This window comes from Triticum aestivum, chromosome 2B, assembly GCF_018294505.1.
Source record: "Triticum aestivum cultivar Chinese Spring chromosome 2B, IWGSC CS RefSeq v2.1, whole genome shotgun sequence".
Lineage (NCBI taxonomy): Eukaryota > Viridiplantae > Streptophyta > Magnoliopsida > Poales > Poaceae > Triticum > Triticum aestivum.
In genome coordinates, this window is record NC_057798.1 from 442,542,198 (window position 1) to 442,561,356 (window position 19,159).

General features: G+C 42.1%; 1 protein-coding gene across 10 annotated transcripts; it reads right to left on the minus strand.

Moving 5' to 3' along the window:
* Nucleotides 1-221: 221 nt before the first annotated feature.
* LOC123045341 (uncharacterized) lies at nucleotides 222-6,836 on the minus strand. 10 transcript variants are annotated; one of them, XM_044468355.1, is made up of 6 exons: nucleotides 6,282-6,836; nucleotides 2,949-3,054; nucleotides 2,367-2,472; nucleotides 1,076-1,231; nucleotides 616-822; nucleotides 222-487 (listed from the first exon to the last, which is right to left on the minus strand). In XM_044468355.1, the coding sequence occupies exons 3-6, from the start codon at nucleotides 2,376-2,378 to the stop codon at nucleotides 377-379; spliced, it is 486 nt and encodes a 161-aa protein (XP_044324290.1). In that variant the 5' UTR covers nucleotides 2,379-2,472; nucleotides 2,949-3,054; nucleotides 6,282-6,836; the 3' UTR covers nucleotides 222-376. The 10 variants fall into 10 exon arrangements, with proteins under 10 accessions (XP_044324290.1, XP_044324284.1, XP_044324286.1 ...); XM_044468349.1 differs by having other exon boundaries at nucleotides 2,367-2,548; XM_044468351.1 differs by having other exon boundaries at nucleotides 2,367-2,548; nucleotides 2,896-3,054.
* Between the last annotated feature and the right edge of the window lie 12,323 nt (nucleotides 6,837-19,159).

Below are 19,159 nucleotides of genomic sequence, written 5' to 3' on the forward strand. Positions count from 1 at the left end.
CAACCCAGCCACATTCTCAAAGCAGAAGTTCAAGTCTACAATCATATGTTGGGGGCCCAAAAATAAACAACCCCAAAAAAATCAAGCAGTTCAATCAAAACCGAGGCAGAAGTTCAGGTACATCTATTGGGGCAAAAACATTCAACACATGGATACTGAAAAACGACGCAGCATATTGAAATTCACAAAAGCCAAATCATTCTTCACACCAAATGCATTTGTCCACAATATCATAAGTAATAGTGCTTCACATATAGTAGATACACAAATCACTAAAAACATTCTTACAACCAAATCTTTACGGAATTGTTCCAACCATTATCAAACCTAAAAATCTGTACGAAATCAAATCCACAATGAAACTAATGCTTCGAATTCACGGGCCAAAGGACTCGATCTCTTTAGGGAGCTCTGAACGCATGACTTCATTCTTCTCGCTAAAAACCAGAGTGTGCATGAACTCAGCCTTCCAGTCATCTGCAGCAGCCTGCAAACAAAAGAAAGGTGAAAACGATGGTTTAGTAATGCATATCTAAAACCACAGCAGGAGCATCACAGCAAAAACACACAAGAAAAATCAAATGATGAGGAGACAAGAACAAAGACAGCACATACTTCCACATCACCAAAATCTTCAACAATCTCATCGCCGTCATACGAAGAGCTGAACTTCACGGCAAAGAAACCACAATCATTATTCTTCTGCTTCGGAACATCGATGGAAGTCGGCCTCTTTGCAATAGTCACCCAGTTAGGCTGCTTGCTCGCCTTGTATGCAGCCTTGCCGTACACCTCCTCGAGCAACCCAACAAATCTCTTCATCTGTCAGAAAAATCAAAATTAGATGAAGTCAAAAACATGTTAACCAAAATAGTTAAGTTCAGGTACATAAAAAAGCGACACCTGCATAAGATCCACCTAAGAAAAAATAGCAGAAGTTCAACTTCTAAATGATAGTCAGTTCAAGCAGTATTACCAAAACAGAGACAGCAACATATTTTGTCAACACAAGGCATAATAAATTTCGTGTCAAACAAGAGAATGTGAAAGGATGTCCAGGCTAAGAAACACTCACGATATTTTTGCAGTCCCCGTGGAAACTCGATCGCGACGTTTCCATATTATCGTAACAAAGTGAATCAAGGATGTCAATGCTCCCACGATATCTATTCACCACGTACACACTGTAGTGCACCATTGTGCCAATTGGCTTGAATAGAATCAATAAAACCTGCCAAGAATGAAAGGACGAGTGAACACAAACTATAAAGCATATGTACTGAAGAAACGGCATGAACAAAAACTTATTGACAAACTCAGCAAAAGGATGCACATAAAATCTATTTATATTAAAAAGTACATGATGGGGTCACCAGAAAAAAGAAAAATTGCCTAAAAATACCACAATAATTAGAAACATCCGGCCGTTATTTTATTAGGTTAGAAAACCACAACCATCGGATTAATTTAAATCTAAAGAAAGAAATTACCCACCAATGCCATAGAATATAGCCTGCAACCTAATATTCCCCATACGTACATGCTATGTCCAATCTGCTCATGTTTGGATCGGAAGCCACGGCAGCCGCCGGCCACCCCGTAGATACATGTTTAATGATTTCTTTCACAAGCGCTTCAGCGGAGCCGTGAACATGGCTAGCTACAGATTGGTTCTGTCAATTCAATTCCTAGGTATGTGCGTTTGCAACCAATGTTAAAAGGTCAATCCACCTACTTGCTGCACATGTGTGTCCAGATCGATTGGTTTCATGGGTTGGTTTGAGCCGACTCTGTACATGGGTGCCACCGACCAGAAATACTATGTCAGTTTCATGGGTTGATTCGATCCGGCTCTGTACATGGCTGCCACCGGCCAAAAATACTATGTCAAATGTATGTGAAAGAATAGCCAGTTAAGATCCAGCTCTTAGGATATTCCTTTTCAGAAAATCTCTATAGATAGCTGCCATCGGCCAAAAGAACTATGAACACAATAACTATTCCAATTATACATCAATGGAAGGATGCCATTAAAGAAATTATACATCAATGGAAGGATGCCTCTACAGAAACACATGTAACTACAATTAAAGGATCACAACTGTGGGGTTAAGAAAGATATAGACAATCTGAATTTTTGATGCAACAACACCATGGGAACAAAGTCTAACTTTAGACAGATATGTTGTACCAAGCTGGCAATGTTTGCTATCTTGAGCGATCAAGGCAAGGTGAGACCGCGAGAAGGCAAGGTTCTGTTTTATGAGCTTTTGCAATCAGGTTAGCAATGGTGGCAGCACGAGAAAACCAAACGTGTGAGCTAGCATCAAATCAAGTTCAGCACGCGGTACATGTTAAGAGCCCACCTTCAGCATCATCTTCCTCCAGGGATCGACACATGGACATCATCTTCCTCCAATAGTTGCAAGCGCCACAATCTCCTGTGTTGACACTCATCGATTGTCATCGGCTCTGTGAAGCAATCACACCACTCCCAGTAAGTACCATGTGCACATACTAAGAGATCAAACTACCTCCAACGTATCACCTGCACAAATTTACATAATTTGCATGATTCTTGTATATGGCATTGATGAATTTGTTACATATCATTGAACAGTGGATCAACAGTACTTCGATACTCAAGGCAGTGCTCATCTAAAGAGTTTGACATGCTAACTCGCAAGGTGGATCAAATATGCAATCCAAAAAGGTAACTATTAAGTAACTGATCTTGCATCTTTCATAGCAGTACATACAAAATCAGTAGAACGACTACCAGCGGTGGTTGCTATCTTGAGCAATTGGGGAAAGGTGAGACAGCGAGAAGGCAAGGTTGTGTTTTGTGAGCTTTGGCAATTAGCTTAGCAATGGTGCCAGGGCGAGAAAACCAACCGTGCAAGCTAGCATCAAATCAGGTTTAGCACGTGCTGCACATCAGAACCCACCTTCAACATCGTCTTCCTCCAGCGATCGACGCTTGGACATCATCTTCCTCCGATAGTTGCAAGCGCCCCAGTATCCTCTGTTGACACTCCTAGATTGTTATCGGCTCTGTCGAGCAATCAAACCACCCCCAGTAAGTACAATGTGCACAAAATAAGAGATCAAACTACCTCCAGTGTGTATCAACTTCATAAACTTGGATAATTTGCATGATTCTTGTATATGAAATTGATGAATTTGTTACTGAACATTGAATAATGGATCAACAGTACTTCGATACTCAAGGCAATGCTCATCTAAAGAGTTTTGACATGCTAACTCACAAGGTGGATCAAATATGAAATCCAACAAGGTAATTATTAAGTAACTAATCACTCATCTTTCCTAGCAGTACATACAAGATCAGTAGAATGACTACCCGCCTATTAATCAACATACTCACATACACATAAAAAAACATTCAAATCTAGCTGCTACAGATTAGAGGCACTCATGATCTTCAAGATTGTAACACAAGGTGATCAACACTATCCTCACACTCATGATCTTAAAGATTGTTACACAAGGTGATCAACACTATCCTCACAACTAATTTACAGGTAGTATATTAAGTTTTATACCTCCAGAAATTGAAGCAAAAATTAAAAAGTACTCCATCTACATAATCATGACCTTCAATGTTAGGGAGTATGGAAAAGCATTAAATTATAGAACTGTTATATGTTGATCTTAAAACAAAGGTTTGCCTATAACCTTGCTCATGAAATATACGTACCATCTCTAATTTGTTAATTTATCTATTCTGATATGTTTTCTCTTGACTTCGATTAGGAATTTGTGTGCACAAGGAAAGCAAAAACTTATGAGATTATAACAGACAAAAGGTTGGTGGTACATGGAATGCAAACTTTGCTTTTCTGCCAGAAGAAAGGTAAATCATAACTATATTTGAAATTCACATCATGAAGTAGCAGAAAATGCCGTCCTACGATGAGCATCTTTGGTACCATTTTTTAGTAGCACCACCAGTAAGCAGTGACACTATCACATTATGTACCTACTTAAACTCAAGGTAAGCGATGATACAATAACAACAATAATTCTGATGTTTAATGAGGCTACGAAGAGACTTTTAGGCAACACTTGTGCATACCATGCTAAAGAAAGATGGATTCAATTCAAAGCCTTTATGGTAAAATATACATTCTAACTAAAGTTAAATTCAAGGAAACTGTAAGTATGAATGGAAAATTTCAAAGTGAGCTTCACTTTTGAACTTGATGAGAGGCTTGAGACAGATATTTAAACAAAATAGTTGAATAGGTATGTTCGTGCACATTATAGTATGTGAGAGTATGTTCTTTATGACGCATGCTGGAAAGCCAAGTTACAGAAGATTCTTCAAATTCTGTTATTCAAAAGTGAGATAATGAGGATTGCAACTAAGTAACGGTTTTATTATCATAAGTACGGAATAGTTTCATAAAAGTATCACCAACAAGATTTCCTTTTAACAGGGCAAGAGCCACTCCAAGAATGCAGGAGAAAGTGAGAAGAAGAATACGTTTGGAAAGAAAGAATCTACATTATCTAACAAAAAACTTCTCGGTCAAGCAAAATATCTAAAAATAATATGTGAGAAAGATTGATCTAGAAATAGCAAATAAGCTGTTAAAAAAATAGAACTTCATGTGAGGCAATACACCCAAAACATTTTCTCCCTGTATATGCATTAACTATTTACAACCTATTGTTAAATGATATTAAAAACATGTTTTTCTAATAATGTAAAAATGATTTTTTTTATAGAGCAATCGTTCCTACAAGATTGCAACTAGAGGTGAGAAGAAAATTGTGCTTGAAAAGAAAAACTCTACATCATCTAACAAGAAACTTCTATTGAGGATAAAAATAAGAAATAAACATGCAGGTGGAGTCAAAAAATTATTTCAGAGAACACACAAAGAGAGACAAAAAACAATGTAAAAACAGGATTTGAAAGAAAAGCTTTTTGAAATAACAAAAAAAAAGTTGGAGCAAAAAAGCAAACTACACAATGAGGAGGTATTCTGTTGAAATCAATATGAAAAGGAAGTACCCAACATTCAATCTACAGATTTAGCTGTAATCACAGTAGAAGATGAATCAGATAAAGACTAAAGAAAACTGTACACATGTCAAAAGTCCTAGCAACAAGAAATTCAAAGGAGTTATCAAATAAAAGAAATTCAACAATGAGGTGAAAAGTGTATACTTTCAACATAATATATTGTTTTCAAGATAAACCCAAGTGTTCTATTTTATGTTCTAAATTATGGTATGCTATCTCATAGTTTGAAGAGGAAGAAAATGATGTATCAGTGATTCAAATGATGATTCGCGAGTCAACCATCCAAGATACTAATGGTGAGGTAATATCATTTAACCACTGACTTTGTATTCTTTATCAATTGGGGATGCACTGGCAGTCTGGTAGTACTATGTCTCAGATGCACCTCTGAAACCAATTAATTTACTAGCAAATCTAGCATACATGTGCATATATGTTCTCTGCTTGCAAGTTTATATGCACCTCTTAAGCCAATTAATTTACTAGAAAAACTAGCATACTGGTGTATGTATGCTATGTGCTTGGAAATTTTAGTGAACAATAAAATACTTTCATCTACATTATTCAATGATTTTTAGTATTATGGATCACTGTTACATTTGAAGATACAAAATTCATAAATAATAGTTAAATTTATGATATTGCATAGGAAGAAGAGAGACACAAGAAGACAAGTAAAAAATATGCAAGTGAGGATTTGAGAGAGGACTGACACAATCAGAGATTTAAACATGGTATGGAAGGACGGATATGTTCTACTACTCTGCAGAAGTACTGGGAATGTGCATCCAGATCCATATGATGAAAATAGTTAATAAATACCAAGCATCGACATATGATGGAGTACAACCCAATAGTCAGGGCATTCGTCTATCATTATATTTTGTACATGTACAATTCGGTCAGACCTATTTGACTATTCAATTATTAAAAATTAATTTGTCTTTGTGAAATACTACTAAACTATACCAACTCAATACAGTGATTATACTACTAAATTTGTTGAATATGAATGGGGGTACGGCAGCCTAACACTACCTATGCCAGTCGCAAAGCCTAGAAAAAATTGGAGGGTACAGAAGAAAATTAAGATTATTAACTAACAGGTAGTACCTCAATTATATTATATTGGTATACAATCATACACACTGAGGAAAGGTTAAGCAAAAAAAAGATAAGACAGGAAAAGCAAAAAAGAGGGACCTGTAGGTCTAAGAATACTGACGCTGTGGAGGATGTTGATGATGTGTTGGTGTTGGGCTGCCTTGAGTGTGAACAACGACGATGCGGATAGCTCGGCGCTTGGGGAAGACAACGTCGCCAGCATCCTCATACTCAAGCTGGATCCATGCTGGCTGCGGGAGACGAGATCCATGCCCACATCACCTGCACGGACGCCGAGGGAAACGACACCATGAAGATCGACGATCTCGCCTCCTCCCTTCCGCAGATGCTCCTCGGACCCTGCTACACATCCATCGCTGTTTACCGGCCCAGGAGACAAGCCGCCGTAGACAGTCACCCATGTGGGCTGGGGCCGCAACAACGAGTTGAGCTGCGGGGATGCCTGCAGCTGAGCAGGAGCAGGCTCAAGGCAACAAATCAAGAGGGAAAACTATTGGGACGGCTCATCCGGTGGCAGCAATTTTGGAGTGAGCGGATTGAACAAGGAAAGAAGAAAGGGGATCGGGGCATCAGGCAAGAGAAAAATGTGAGAGTGTGAAGGTGTGTGTGAGTGAGAAATATTCTTTTTTTAAGCGTAGAGTGAGAGAGAAGGTGTGTGAGCAGTGGTGTGCATCTGCTTAAGCGTGTTGGGCTAAACCAAACTAATCACATCATACAAGCACAAAAAACTTTAAGTACATAGTGCATATACGTGTGTTTAGCCCAAATTACATAATTTTCCGTACAAACATTCAGTACACTATTCATATGACTAAAAATCCCTCACATATACTAATGCGTCATATTGGAATCAAATTTAAGAATATGAGACTCTCCGCAAAAATATCATACATATATTCAACATGAACGAAATTATTACGGTATGATGTGTCCGTTGGTCCAAATAAGCTGACATTTCATGACAAGCCATAACCCACAATGAAAACAAGATCGCCCAGCCACACGTTACTCCTGAACTATTCCACGCGAACACACCCTCTTGGTATTTTCTGAAACACGAAAGGAGAATTCCTCTTATGCTGAAAAACCCACTTCACAATCAACCGACAAAAGAACTAAATATTTTCTTCTTTTAAACAAACTTTTAACCATACTAGCCCGCACGTATGTGCGGGCCACTTTGCTAGTTAAGAAAAAAGCAAGATTTATGAAAAACTAACCAGCTTTACATTAAGAAGGTCTTTTTCCTTGCGAACAAACATTGGGAGGAGTTTAGCTGAATTTTTTGCATCGAACTTTGGAACTGTTGCGGCGTAGAAATCATACTCTTGGCAGTACTGTGCATTCACCAAAACACAATTAAAACACCTCACAGATGCCACTACAACAAAACTAAGGCAAAAAAAGGAGATAGGGGTGCAAAGAACTAAAACATGTATGAAGTAGGGACTAAGTACAACCCTGTCAGGATTAGAGAATATCTCAGAGGTCTCTGGGTTACCCTTCCACAAATATATGAGATAATCCATTATGTCTCCTTCCATCTGCTGCCCTTCACCGAAAAGCCTATAAAGGAAATCTCCTGTGAGGTCAATCACATTCCCAGGGATGGTAAACATGCAGTAGCTTGTCCTGCAGAATACAAAAGGATGATAAAAAACATATTAGAAGTTCAGATACAACAACAAAACATAAGTCCAGACACTATAACTCAAAAGGCAAGAGGAGACATAAAACAGAAGTTCATATACTACAACAACGGCAGTTCAGACAATACAACAACAGAAGTTCAGATACTACAACTCCAAGGCAAGGGGACGACAGAAAGAGGGTAACTCACCCAGAATACTTCTCTAGACCGTCTTTACTCAGCACATACTGTTTCAACTTCCGGGCCTCGGATAGATGAGGGTAACTGTATTTTTTCAGGGGAGCGACAGGAGAACGCCACTTCAAAGGCAATCTTGATGCTCGCTTGGAGGTAGTTATGTTCCTAGACTCAACTGCCGGGTTCCTCCTGGTCATCACAGCATTCTTCCCACCTCTACCAGCAACAGTTCCAGTAGCACGTTTAGCATTCTTCGGGTAAGCAATCTTCTCAAAATCATCATCGGACGAAATCACTTCTGCTTCGACTGCTTCGACTGCATCAGCCTTCCTGTAGCATGGGGTTTTTGGAGTACCACGAATACCGCCAGCTTGCTCCCCCAACTTGGAAGGAATGAGGGTCCGAGGTCTATCATCTTCTATCGGAGCTGTACAACTGGTATTCCTGTGACCCGAAGAATGAGTAGTGGTAATCGGTCAACTCCAACGGATCCATTGTCAAAGAAAAAAAGAAGAGAAAACATCACCATTAATAAACAATTGAAGTCCAGGAACATCACAATGTGCAGTCCAACTAATAAAAGATGACATGATTACTACTCAAGCTGACCTAAAAAAATTAGTTGCAGTAAAAAACTAAATGAAGGTCAGGCACAACCAGAGGCACAATTCAAAATAAACCGATGAACTCGAAATCATTCAACTACAGCTAACAAAAACCATAGAAAGGCATCATCTCTGAAAGTTCAATTAGAAAAAAAATGCTCATGTCCATTTAAGCAATGGAAGGACAGAAATTACTGAAACCAAACACACAAGCAAAATTAAAAAAGATAGAAATGAAGTTCATGTACAAAGAAAATGCTCCTCTCCTTCCGAAACCAACAGCCCAGCCAGATCTCAAGCAGAAGTCCAAGTTTGAGAGAAAAAAATATGAAGTTCAGGTAGAATAAAAGATGCAGTGCAGGTAAGCAGTCCAACTTCCAAATACTTACATGTGTAGTAGCCAAACAGAGATTGGAAGTCTGTCTCAAATAGGTTAGAAGAAGCGATTGAGTACAGCCACGTCTTCCTGATATCCCCGATATTCTCATGGGAATAATTTGCAAGAACCCCGTCATGATACGAATTAACATTCGTAAGCATGAAGAATCCGCGGTCGATACTGCCATCAAACGAAGTAAAAAGAATAGTGTTAGAACAGAAAAAGAAAGCCAACGAATTAAACACGTCGCAGCTTAAGTACAACTACAGTTAAACAGATGTGATAAAAGAGAAAAAGTGGAACTCATACTTGTTTTGCTGCTGGGGGACATCAATCCAATCCAGAGGGAAATTGTCGATGCTAACTGGACTGAAGGGTGTCTCCCTGTCGTTGCTGGCATCCTTCCAAAGCCTCTTAATGTTGTAGGTCATCCGCCGAAACAGGAGTACCGCACATTCATCTTTTGGTCCATAGTAGGAATCGAGAAGCTAGAACCTTGAATTCTTCAGGTCAAGGAATACTGACACCCAATGACCGACACCACCCATGGAAGCAGGAACCTCAGGCGGGTCAAAAGTAGGGAAAACAACCTGAAGAATCATAAACACATGAATCATTAAAAAATAAGAATTAATATCAGAATGATACAAAAGAAAAAAACAAATATTAACACAGTGGATCGCACTGCAAAACTAATACAGAGGCAAAGAACAAGATATTGCATACCGAATCATGTGCATCCATGCTATCTGGACCACTCGCCATGAAGTACTTCCTCACACGGGAATCAAATTGACCTCTAAAAATCTTGTCCTAAAATAATGCAGGCAACACCAACATATGAAAAAATACAAAAACGAGACAAACAAGTTTTAACTAAAAAAATGGTAAGGAAAAAAACGGAAAAGAAATCACTGTATGGTTGACTTACACAAACCCAATACGGCAGGATGAGTTTGTCTGATCCCTGGTACTTCGCACGTAGACAGTAGAGTGCACACTCAGCCACATTAGACCGAAGCATTCCGCGAGGACCAAAAGATATTGCGACATCTTCAACAAAAGCTTCACACTCCTTGTTTTGGAACATAATCATTGATCTAAAACAAGCGAACAGAAAGTAAAAGAAGTTCAGCATCAGGAAACTCAAGAAGTTCATAACACATGTTAGCACAGAACTTCAGCTATATCACAAACAGGCAGTACAGTACAAAAGAGGCCAGAAGTTCAGCACCAGATAAGTAAAAAACAAGAAGTTCAGGTACATATAGTTGGGAAATTCAGGTAAGAAACGACAAGCAATTCACAGGGGGCACATGGATGATGTAAATATTGAGCAGCTGCACTCACCTCTTGGAACGATCATTCCTAAGCCTAGTTACACTGTAATAAAAGTCATCAACCTTCTTTCGGACGACAGCAAGGTCGCTATCTGCTCACCAAAAAGAAAATAGCAATTAACAGCAACACTCAAAGCACATAGATTCACAACAGTATCAATTAAGACCAACATTCAAGCACAAACATTCAAAAACATAAGCACATCTCAGATGCTACATCAGAAAGGATAAAACCACAGCATCATAGACATCACAACACATGCATTACAAACCTCCACACACATAGAAAAACAGGTTCACTTAACATTCTTTACAACCCACACGACAAACAACAAAACCAGAAGTTCAACTTAGACCACACAGGCAGTTCACAGGGGATATCATGGACTAAAACCAAACAACAAAGAGGGGAGGGGATGGGGAAAGAAGAGAGAAGCATGCTCCTCTCTTCATGGATCCTTGCCTAGACCAGTGGCAGCACTGGAATGATCAACCTCCTCTCCATAGCTATCGCTTTCGGTATCTTCATCGTCGTCTCCAGTAGACGTTGCAGCGTCGTCGGGAAGGACACCAGCAGCAGCTGTAGCAACCGGAGAATCTGAAACAAGAAAAACATTTGGTTGTGCCTGTGCAGCATAAACATCAACTGATGGCTCTGCTGCAGGAGACTTCTCCGGGCTTGCAGCAGTACTACCACTAGTTTGTACAGCATCAACATCAACTGATGGCTCTATTGCAGGATACTTCTCTGGGCTTGCAGCAGTACTACCACCAGTTTGTACAGCAGACTCAACATGATCTTTCTCCAAAATAATGTCTCCAGTTGTCTTGCCCTGCTCACCATCAGGAACCTCAGCGCCAACAAACGACTGAGGTTCAGTCAGGACCACCCCGTCGGAGTAGCCGGTGCCTGAGACGAACATGTCTGCAGCCTTCTCTGGAGCAACACTAACATCATCATTCTGCTGGTCCAAAAAGAAACAAAAAGTCATTACAAAGGGCTGACTGAACCTCATGCACAAGGGCAGCAAGTCCGTCTCAGGGGCAACAAGACAAATGGACAAGAAAAAATGGCACCTTATTTTCACTGCCATGAACCTCATCAACTAATACATCACTAGAGGGGCAAGGATCATGCACAGGGGCAGCTTCATGCACAGGATCATCTTCATGCACAGGTAAAACATCCTCCCTAACCCCAACACCATCATCAACAGCCTAGAAAAATAATCATGTAGAAAACAAATACCTAATCAGCAAAAAGTTCACGTTACATAATCAGAAAAGGTCAGGTATCACAACTGGCACATAATGGAAGTCCAAATACAGTAAACATAGCAGACCAGATATCAAACTACCATTAAGATACAAAAGAAGACAAAAAAGGGAAAGTCATCAAAAGTCATAGAAGTTCAAGTGCAGAAGCACTTGAAGTTCATGTCCTATAAACAGAGAAGGTCACCTAGGAAACACTAGTACCAAAAAGAAAAAAGACTAGAAAATAATCATGTAGAAAACAAATACCTAATCAGCAGAAGTTCACGTTACATAATCTGAGAAGGTCAGCTATCACAACTGACACATCATGGAAGTCCAAATACAGTAAACATAGCAGATAACATACCAAACTACCATAAGATACAAAAAGGAACAAAAAGGGCCAGTCATCAAAGTCATAGAAGTTCAGGTGCTGAAGCACTTGAAGTTCAGGTCCTATAAACAGAGAAGGTCACCCTATAACTGCATAACAGTAATAACTCAAAGCTAACAATGAACACTAGTGCAAAAGAAATATCAAAAGCCAACATAAACAAACCTCTTCGGTACGCTCCACATGGCCTCCTTCACGACCCAAATGAACGGGATCCTGCCTCTGAATCTCTCTCAAAACAACACTCGCCTCATCTTCAAAAGGCTTGCATCGGGCGTCCTGCATTTCCTTAAACAGCACAAAACTAGCCCGGAGGTGGGAAGTGCTCTCACGAAGCTCGACAAGATATTTAGCTTCAATCGACAAAAGCTCCTTCGAAGACTCAGCATCAAAACCATGGCCGGGAGGAAGAATACCATCCATGCGACTAAGGCGCTCAACCGTTGTCGGAACACGAGTCATCTCTCCACAAACAGTTTCCAGAAGTCCATCAATCCTAGAAAGGGAAATATTCGCAGCATCGAACAAACCCTTGGAAGAAACGCCACCTGCAGCACTCACACGGGCAGAAGAACCTCCTAGATCTACAGGGGGGCACCAGTGTTAACATCCCGCGAGAATTCAAATCTCAGAGAACTTCCACTACCTTGGCCAGCGGCACGAGGCATAGTAAGAATAGGGCATTCGATGACCCTAAAGAACATAACCTCAACCTGTGTCTTCCACTTCATATATGAAAACAAAAATCAACACGTCGCAGAACAAATGAAAGAACGTGGAAGCAGAAATACAGAAGACAGTAGCAGAAGTTCAAGTTAGTACCACAAGCTGATACTAAAAAAAAGACAATGACAAGGAAAAAAAGGCAGAACAATCAGATACACAAACTACACCAAAAATTCCAATAATGCCTACACACGCAGTACATTTCAGAAGTCCAACTATGTCTACATAGGCAGTACAACAATGTATGACCAGAAGTTAACATGCTTTCCAAAATGTTGGAAATTTACATAGCAGAAGTTCAACCATGCATGTGCAACAACAAAGTTTAGCTTATTTCATATGAATATATCCAGAAGTTCACATATGTGCACAAAGGCAGTAATACCATATAAGCCAAGCAGTTTAGCTAATTTACCCTCGTCTATATGAACCAGAAGGTCATCTATGTACATAGCAGAAGTTCAACCATGCACACAAAAGGCAGTACTAACTACACAAAAAAGAAGAAACACTCACAGGTAGTCTCCCAAACACCCAGTTGGCTGGGTCGTCATCACCTTTCCTGACCAAGTCAGCCGCAGCGAGCTCAAGAAGCTTGGCCTGATCCATGTAATTGATGCGAGGCGTCCTCAAGTCAACATTAGGCGTGTTGCCAATGATAAGGCAGTCCAGGTACATAAGAAGCGGCGCGATGGCACAGCCTGTGACAGCTTTTCCTCTGCTGGTACCTTGCTGATACCTAATAATAGCACTTCAAAGGTCATCAACAACCAACTGGCAGTAGTCCATATCTGCCATATCCTCAAACAAGATTCTCAGCCATTGCTGCCTCCCTGGACACTCATGTAGATGTTGCAGGGATAACCACCTTCATGAAAACAATCAGGTAAAACACCTGCAGAGCAAGATCATCCTTCGTCTCATCATTCACAAGATCCGCGAGGATATTCCACAGATCCTTTGTCTTGATGTCGTCACTCCTAGCGTACCCAAGCTTGCCCTTCAACCTCATAACAGCGTCATCAAACCCATCACTCGAAGGCCTAGGAGGGGTACGATTACCTTGAGGGAATCCAAACAGATGGTGAATAGCATCACTTGTAATACGCAGAACCTTGTTCGCCTCACCCATGTCCAGAACCATGGTTGCAGGGTCAATCCTCATGTAGATGTTGCCCATCAAAGGACGAGAAATGTTGGAATCAACCTTCAGGTCAAACAAACAACCAAAACCAGCCTTGATAACCCTCATCTTGTGCCTAAGCTGTAGCATTTTCGCACACATCTTCACCTCTCCTAGTGAGCAACGAACCGTCTTGTTAAAATGTTTGCATCCTCTCTTCCTCCTTTGAGGCTGCCTCACCTCCTTCTTGGCCACCTTCTTCGGGCCCTTTGCATCCTCTCTTCCTCCTCTCAGGCCGCTCCATAAGCTGATACTAGAAAAAATGAGATACACAATGAGATACACAAGCTACACCAAAATTCCACTAGTGCCTACAAAATTACACACTCAGTACATTTCAGAAGTCCACCTATGTCTAAATAGGCCGTACAGCCATGTATGACCAGAAGTTAACATGCTAACAAAATGTTGGAAATTTACATAGCAGAAGTTCAACCATGTACAATAAGGCAGTAATAAAAAATGAATACCAGAAGTCCAACTATGTCACATAGGCAGTACAACCATGTATGACCAGAAGTTAACATGCTTTCAAATTGTTGGAAATTTACAAAGCAGAAGTTCAACCATGTATACAAAGGCAGTAATCAAACATATATCTCAGAAGTCCAACTATGTCAACATAGGCAGTACAACCATGTATGAACACTAGTTAACATGCTTTCAAAAATGTTAGAAATTTAAAAAGCAGAAGTTCAACCATATACACTAAGGTAGTAATCAAACATGTATACCAACACAGTTAATCTAATTTCTTCATGTATATACCCAGAAGTCCAACTATGTACACAAAGGCAGTAATACCGTAAAAGCAAAGCACGTCGGCTAATTTATTCGTCTATATGGAGATGGAGCAGAAGGTCAGCTATGTACGCCAAGGCAGTGCTAAAAACAATAAAACTACAGCAATAGCGACAAATGCTCTAAAAACAGTAAACATGGGACATTAATACCTAATTAGCGGCAGCATCATCATCGACGTCGTCCTCATCATCAGCATTGAAATCAGCATCATCCTTGTCTTCTGGATTAACACGAGAATGGTTCTTCACACCCTTGTTGACCTTTGCATGTGGAACCTTGCACTTCACGCCGCATTTCTTCCCCTTACCAGATGCACCAGCACCAAGCGGAGAAGGTGTAGGCGCGGCAGTGGCAAGCACACGAGGACTACGGCGTGGCGTACCACCAAGCCCTAACCCTTCATCTTCAACAACTTCTGCAGGCCTTGAAACACGTGGGCTCTTCCGAGGAGTAACTGCACCAACTACTAGCTTCCTCGCAGCAGTCTTCTTGATTTTCTTCTTAACAGGGACAACAGTGCCATCACTACCACACGGCACGTCTTCCTCAACAGTGACCTCAGCCGCACGAATAGATCCAGGAACATCAGAACCTTTCTCAAGGCGGGCCGCCCTCTTCTTGTCAAAATCTTCTTGCTGCTTCCTCTTACGTTGGTCCTCCAGGAGAAGCTAAAGAGGCACATCCTCGGCTTGCGTGACAGGTTCAGTGCCATCAACACATTGCGACTGCGTCTCTGACATCTGAAGAGAGCACAAAGGATCCTGAACGGAATCACAACCTTTGACTGACGGAGCCTCCTCCTCAGCAGCAGCAGGGGTTTCTGATAAACCCAAATCAGATACAACATCGTTGGTGGTGTTCAAAGCTTCCTCCTCTGTGGACACATCTGCAAAAGAACACAAAAAATTGAAGCAAAAAATAAAAAAAAGTCAGGAACAAAAACAAAAACAAACAACATGAACAAACTAAAAAAACACGCCTCAAAACTTTAAAATGAAAAGAAAAGGCGTTTCACATACTAGGTGAAGCAAGAGCTACAGAAGCAAGATCCTCAAGGGTTGAAAAATTCTCAAGGATCGAAGCAACCTCGGCAATCACAGTCAAAGGGATAATGGGTGATTTAGCCGCATCAGATATTGGAGCATCAGTATTAACCTCTGAAGCTCCATCTTGATCGCAGGCATTTTTTTAGAACTGTTCAACTCATCACCAACTACAAAAAATGCAAGTAAAAAGGCAGCTGAGTTCTAATCCGCAATCCTACACCAAAAGGACTTCTACTTTTACAACAATGTCCAATACCCAGAAGTTCAACAATACCTAACAAAGCAGTAAACACAAAAAACAAACTAAAAAATCTACAAACTAAACATAAAAACAATCTACACCAGAGGTGCTACTACATACATCATGAATGTCCAGAAGTTCAACGATACATAACAAAGCAGTAAAACAAAATGTGCATAACAAAATATCAACCAAATTTCATCACAATCAGAACAATAATAAAAACCAGAAGTTCAACTACGTGACCCAAGCAAATAGCACATAAAAAAGACGTAGCATGACCACAAATAGTATTTCACAGGCAAACTAAATATCAATACCATGAACATGATAACAAGAAAACAAAAAACAAAGATATACACTTTAAATATGAAATGGCACACACATAAACTATGTGTAAAAATGCATACACACAAAAGTTGTTAGAAGTTCACACTACTAAGACTGGCAGTCCAACATAAATACCAAATGAAGATATGGGCAAACACATATAACAATACTACTATTTAAATAAAAGATACAACTACATTAAGATACCCGGAGATGATTTTGAAGCCATGACAACACAACCGCCTCGATGAATGCAACTCCAAACACTAGAACAACCTGTAAACACAGAAGAATAATTCCATATAGTTAGCAAGTACAAAAACATACAACAAAATGCAAAAAAGGAAACTGAATCAAACACTAGAACCAACTACAAACAACTAGAACCAACTACAAACAACTAGAACCAACAAGTATGAAATAGATGATAGTAGCACATATAGGCAAGCACAACAAAAAACGTATCCAGAAACTAACTACAATGTCCCAAACATAATTTAGACCTCCAAATCCACAGCACTATTGCCATTAGATACAACAGATCTAGCATCAACAATCACACCACAACCTCTCTGACATGCACCTGACTGCTAAAATCAACAAAGGGGAAATGAAAATCCACACACAAGCATATCACAAACAAATCTGGCCGCGGGGGAATGCATTCCAACCACCACACGCCCAAGAACCCTACCTAATGTCCCACCAAACCATCAGAAAAAGGGGGTAGGAGGCGGACGCGAGAGCAAACAGAGCAAACAGGGCAGGCCTCCACAGATCTGGCGAAAGTGATACAAGCATTAGGGGGGAGGGGGCGGGGCGCAGCGTTTGTACCTCTCCAAGAACGAATCCGCGGTGGTTCTTCACTCCCCACAATGCCACGCGCAAGCAGTTGCCGCCCTCGCTTCAGAGCAGAGGAGAGCGGGCTGGGCGAGGGAGAGCGCGGGGCGGGGGAGTAATAGGAGCGGGGGAGTGCGCCGGTTACTCCACTCGCGAGCGCACGGGACAGGGGCGGAGAAATCGGGGGGAGTAGCAGTTGAAGGAGGCAGCGGAGCGACGGAGAGGGAAGAGAGAGCGAGCGACAGAGGGAGAGGAATTTTCTGATAGGTGGTGGCGAGGGAGAAGGTCAGTTAATGCCTATCTGTCGTGGGACTTGCAGCTACACCAAATTTACAGTTTTACCCCCCCAACAGCTAAAATAGTAAATACATGTGTAGATAAAATAAATGCACCATTTGAATGCATCTATTATGACGAGATAAGATCACAAAAACAGCAAAGCTGATATCCTCAAAACCAAAAATAGATGGCAAAATACACTACTAAAGGAAGAAACATACATACATAAATATGCCCCTAAAAACAAGAGAAAAGAAGTTCAAAAAATAAAGAACAGAAGTTCAAGTACTCTAATAAAAGAAGTAAAGCAATAAGAATAAATAAACCATAAAGAAACAAAAAGAAGAAGTTCAAGTACAATAACAGATGAAGTTCATATCTAACCCTAAAAACCCTAAGATAGATAGTGGGGTCACGGATGTGACGGACTCGCCTCCGCATGCGACGACGCGGCCCGCCGCGTCATCGCCTGCTCCGGCTCGTTCCCGTCTCGGCCTCGCAGGGGGAGGGGAGGGGGGTCCTGACCCCCCATCTACCCCTGCTCGACCTCGCGCTACCGCATTGCTGCGCGCTAGGATTTGACAGGACGCAATGCGGTTATTCTATTTCCACCCCCCCCACCGCATGCACCCTAAACCCTAAAAACCCTAAGATAGATAGTGGGGTCACGGATGTGACGGACTCGCCTCCGCATGCGACGACCCGGCACGCCGCGTCGTCGCCTGCTCCGGCTCGTTCCTGTCTCGGCCTCGCAGGGGGAGGGGAGGGGGGGTCCCGACCCCCCCTCCCCTCCTGCTTGGCGTCAAGCTACCGCATTGTTGCGCGCTAGGATTTGATAGGACGCAATGCGGTTATTATGTTTCCACCCCCCACAGCACGCACGCTAAACCCTAAAAACCCTAAGATAGATAGTGGGGTCACGGATTTGACGGACACGCCTCCGCATGCGACGACGCGGCACGCCACGTCGTCGCCTACTCCGGCTCGTTCCTGTCTCGGCCTCACAGGGGGAGGGGAGGGTGGGTCCCGCCTCCCCCCTGCTCGGCCTCGCGCTACCGCATTGCTGCGCGCTAGGATTTGACAGGACGCAATGCGGTTATTCTGTTTCCACCCCCCACCGCACGCACCCTAAACCCTAAAAACCCTAAGATAGATAGTGGGGTCACGGATGTGACGGACTCGCCTCCGCATGCGACGACGCGGCACGCCGCGTCGTCGCCTGCTCCGGCTCGTTCCTGTCTCGGCCTCGCAGGGGGAGGGGAGGGGGGTCCCGACCCCCCCTCCACCCCTGCTCGGCCTCGCGCTACCGCATTGCTGCGCGCTAGGATTTGACAGGACGCAATGCGGTTATTCTGTTTCCACCCCCAACGCACGCACCCTAAACCCTAAAAACCCTAAGATAGATAGTGGGGTCACGGATGTGACGGACTCGCCTCCGCATGCGACGACACGGCACGCCGCGTCGTCGCCTGCTCCGGCTCGTTCCTGTCTCGGCCTCGCAGGGAGAGGGGAGGGGGGTCCCGACCCCCTCCCCCCTGCTCGGCCTCGCGCTACCGAATTGTTGCGCGCTAGGATTTGATAGGACGCAATGCGGTTATTATGTTTCCACCCCCCACAACACGCACGCTAAACCCTAAAAACCCTAAGATAGATAGTGGGGTCACGGATGTGACGGACTCGCCTCCGCATGCGACGACGCGGCACGCCGCGTCGTCGCCTGCTCCGG

Coding starts and splice junctions, on each gene's coding strand:
- LOC123045341 (XM_044468355.1), bottom strand. Junction 823..1,075: donor ACGGGGACTGCAAAAATATC/GTGAGTGTTTCT, acceptor TTTTTCTGACAG/ATGAAGAGATTTGTTGGGTT. Junction 488..615: donor AAGATTTTGGTGATGTGGAA/GTATGTGCTGTC, acceptor TTTTGTTTGCAG/GCTGCTGCAGATGACTGGAA.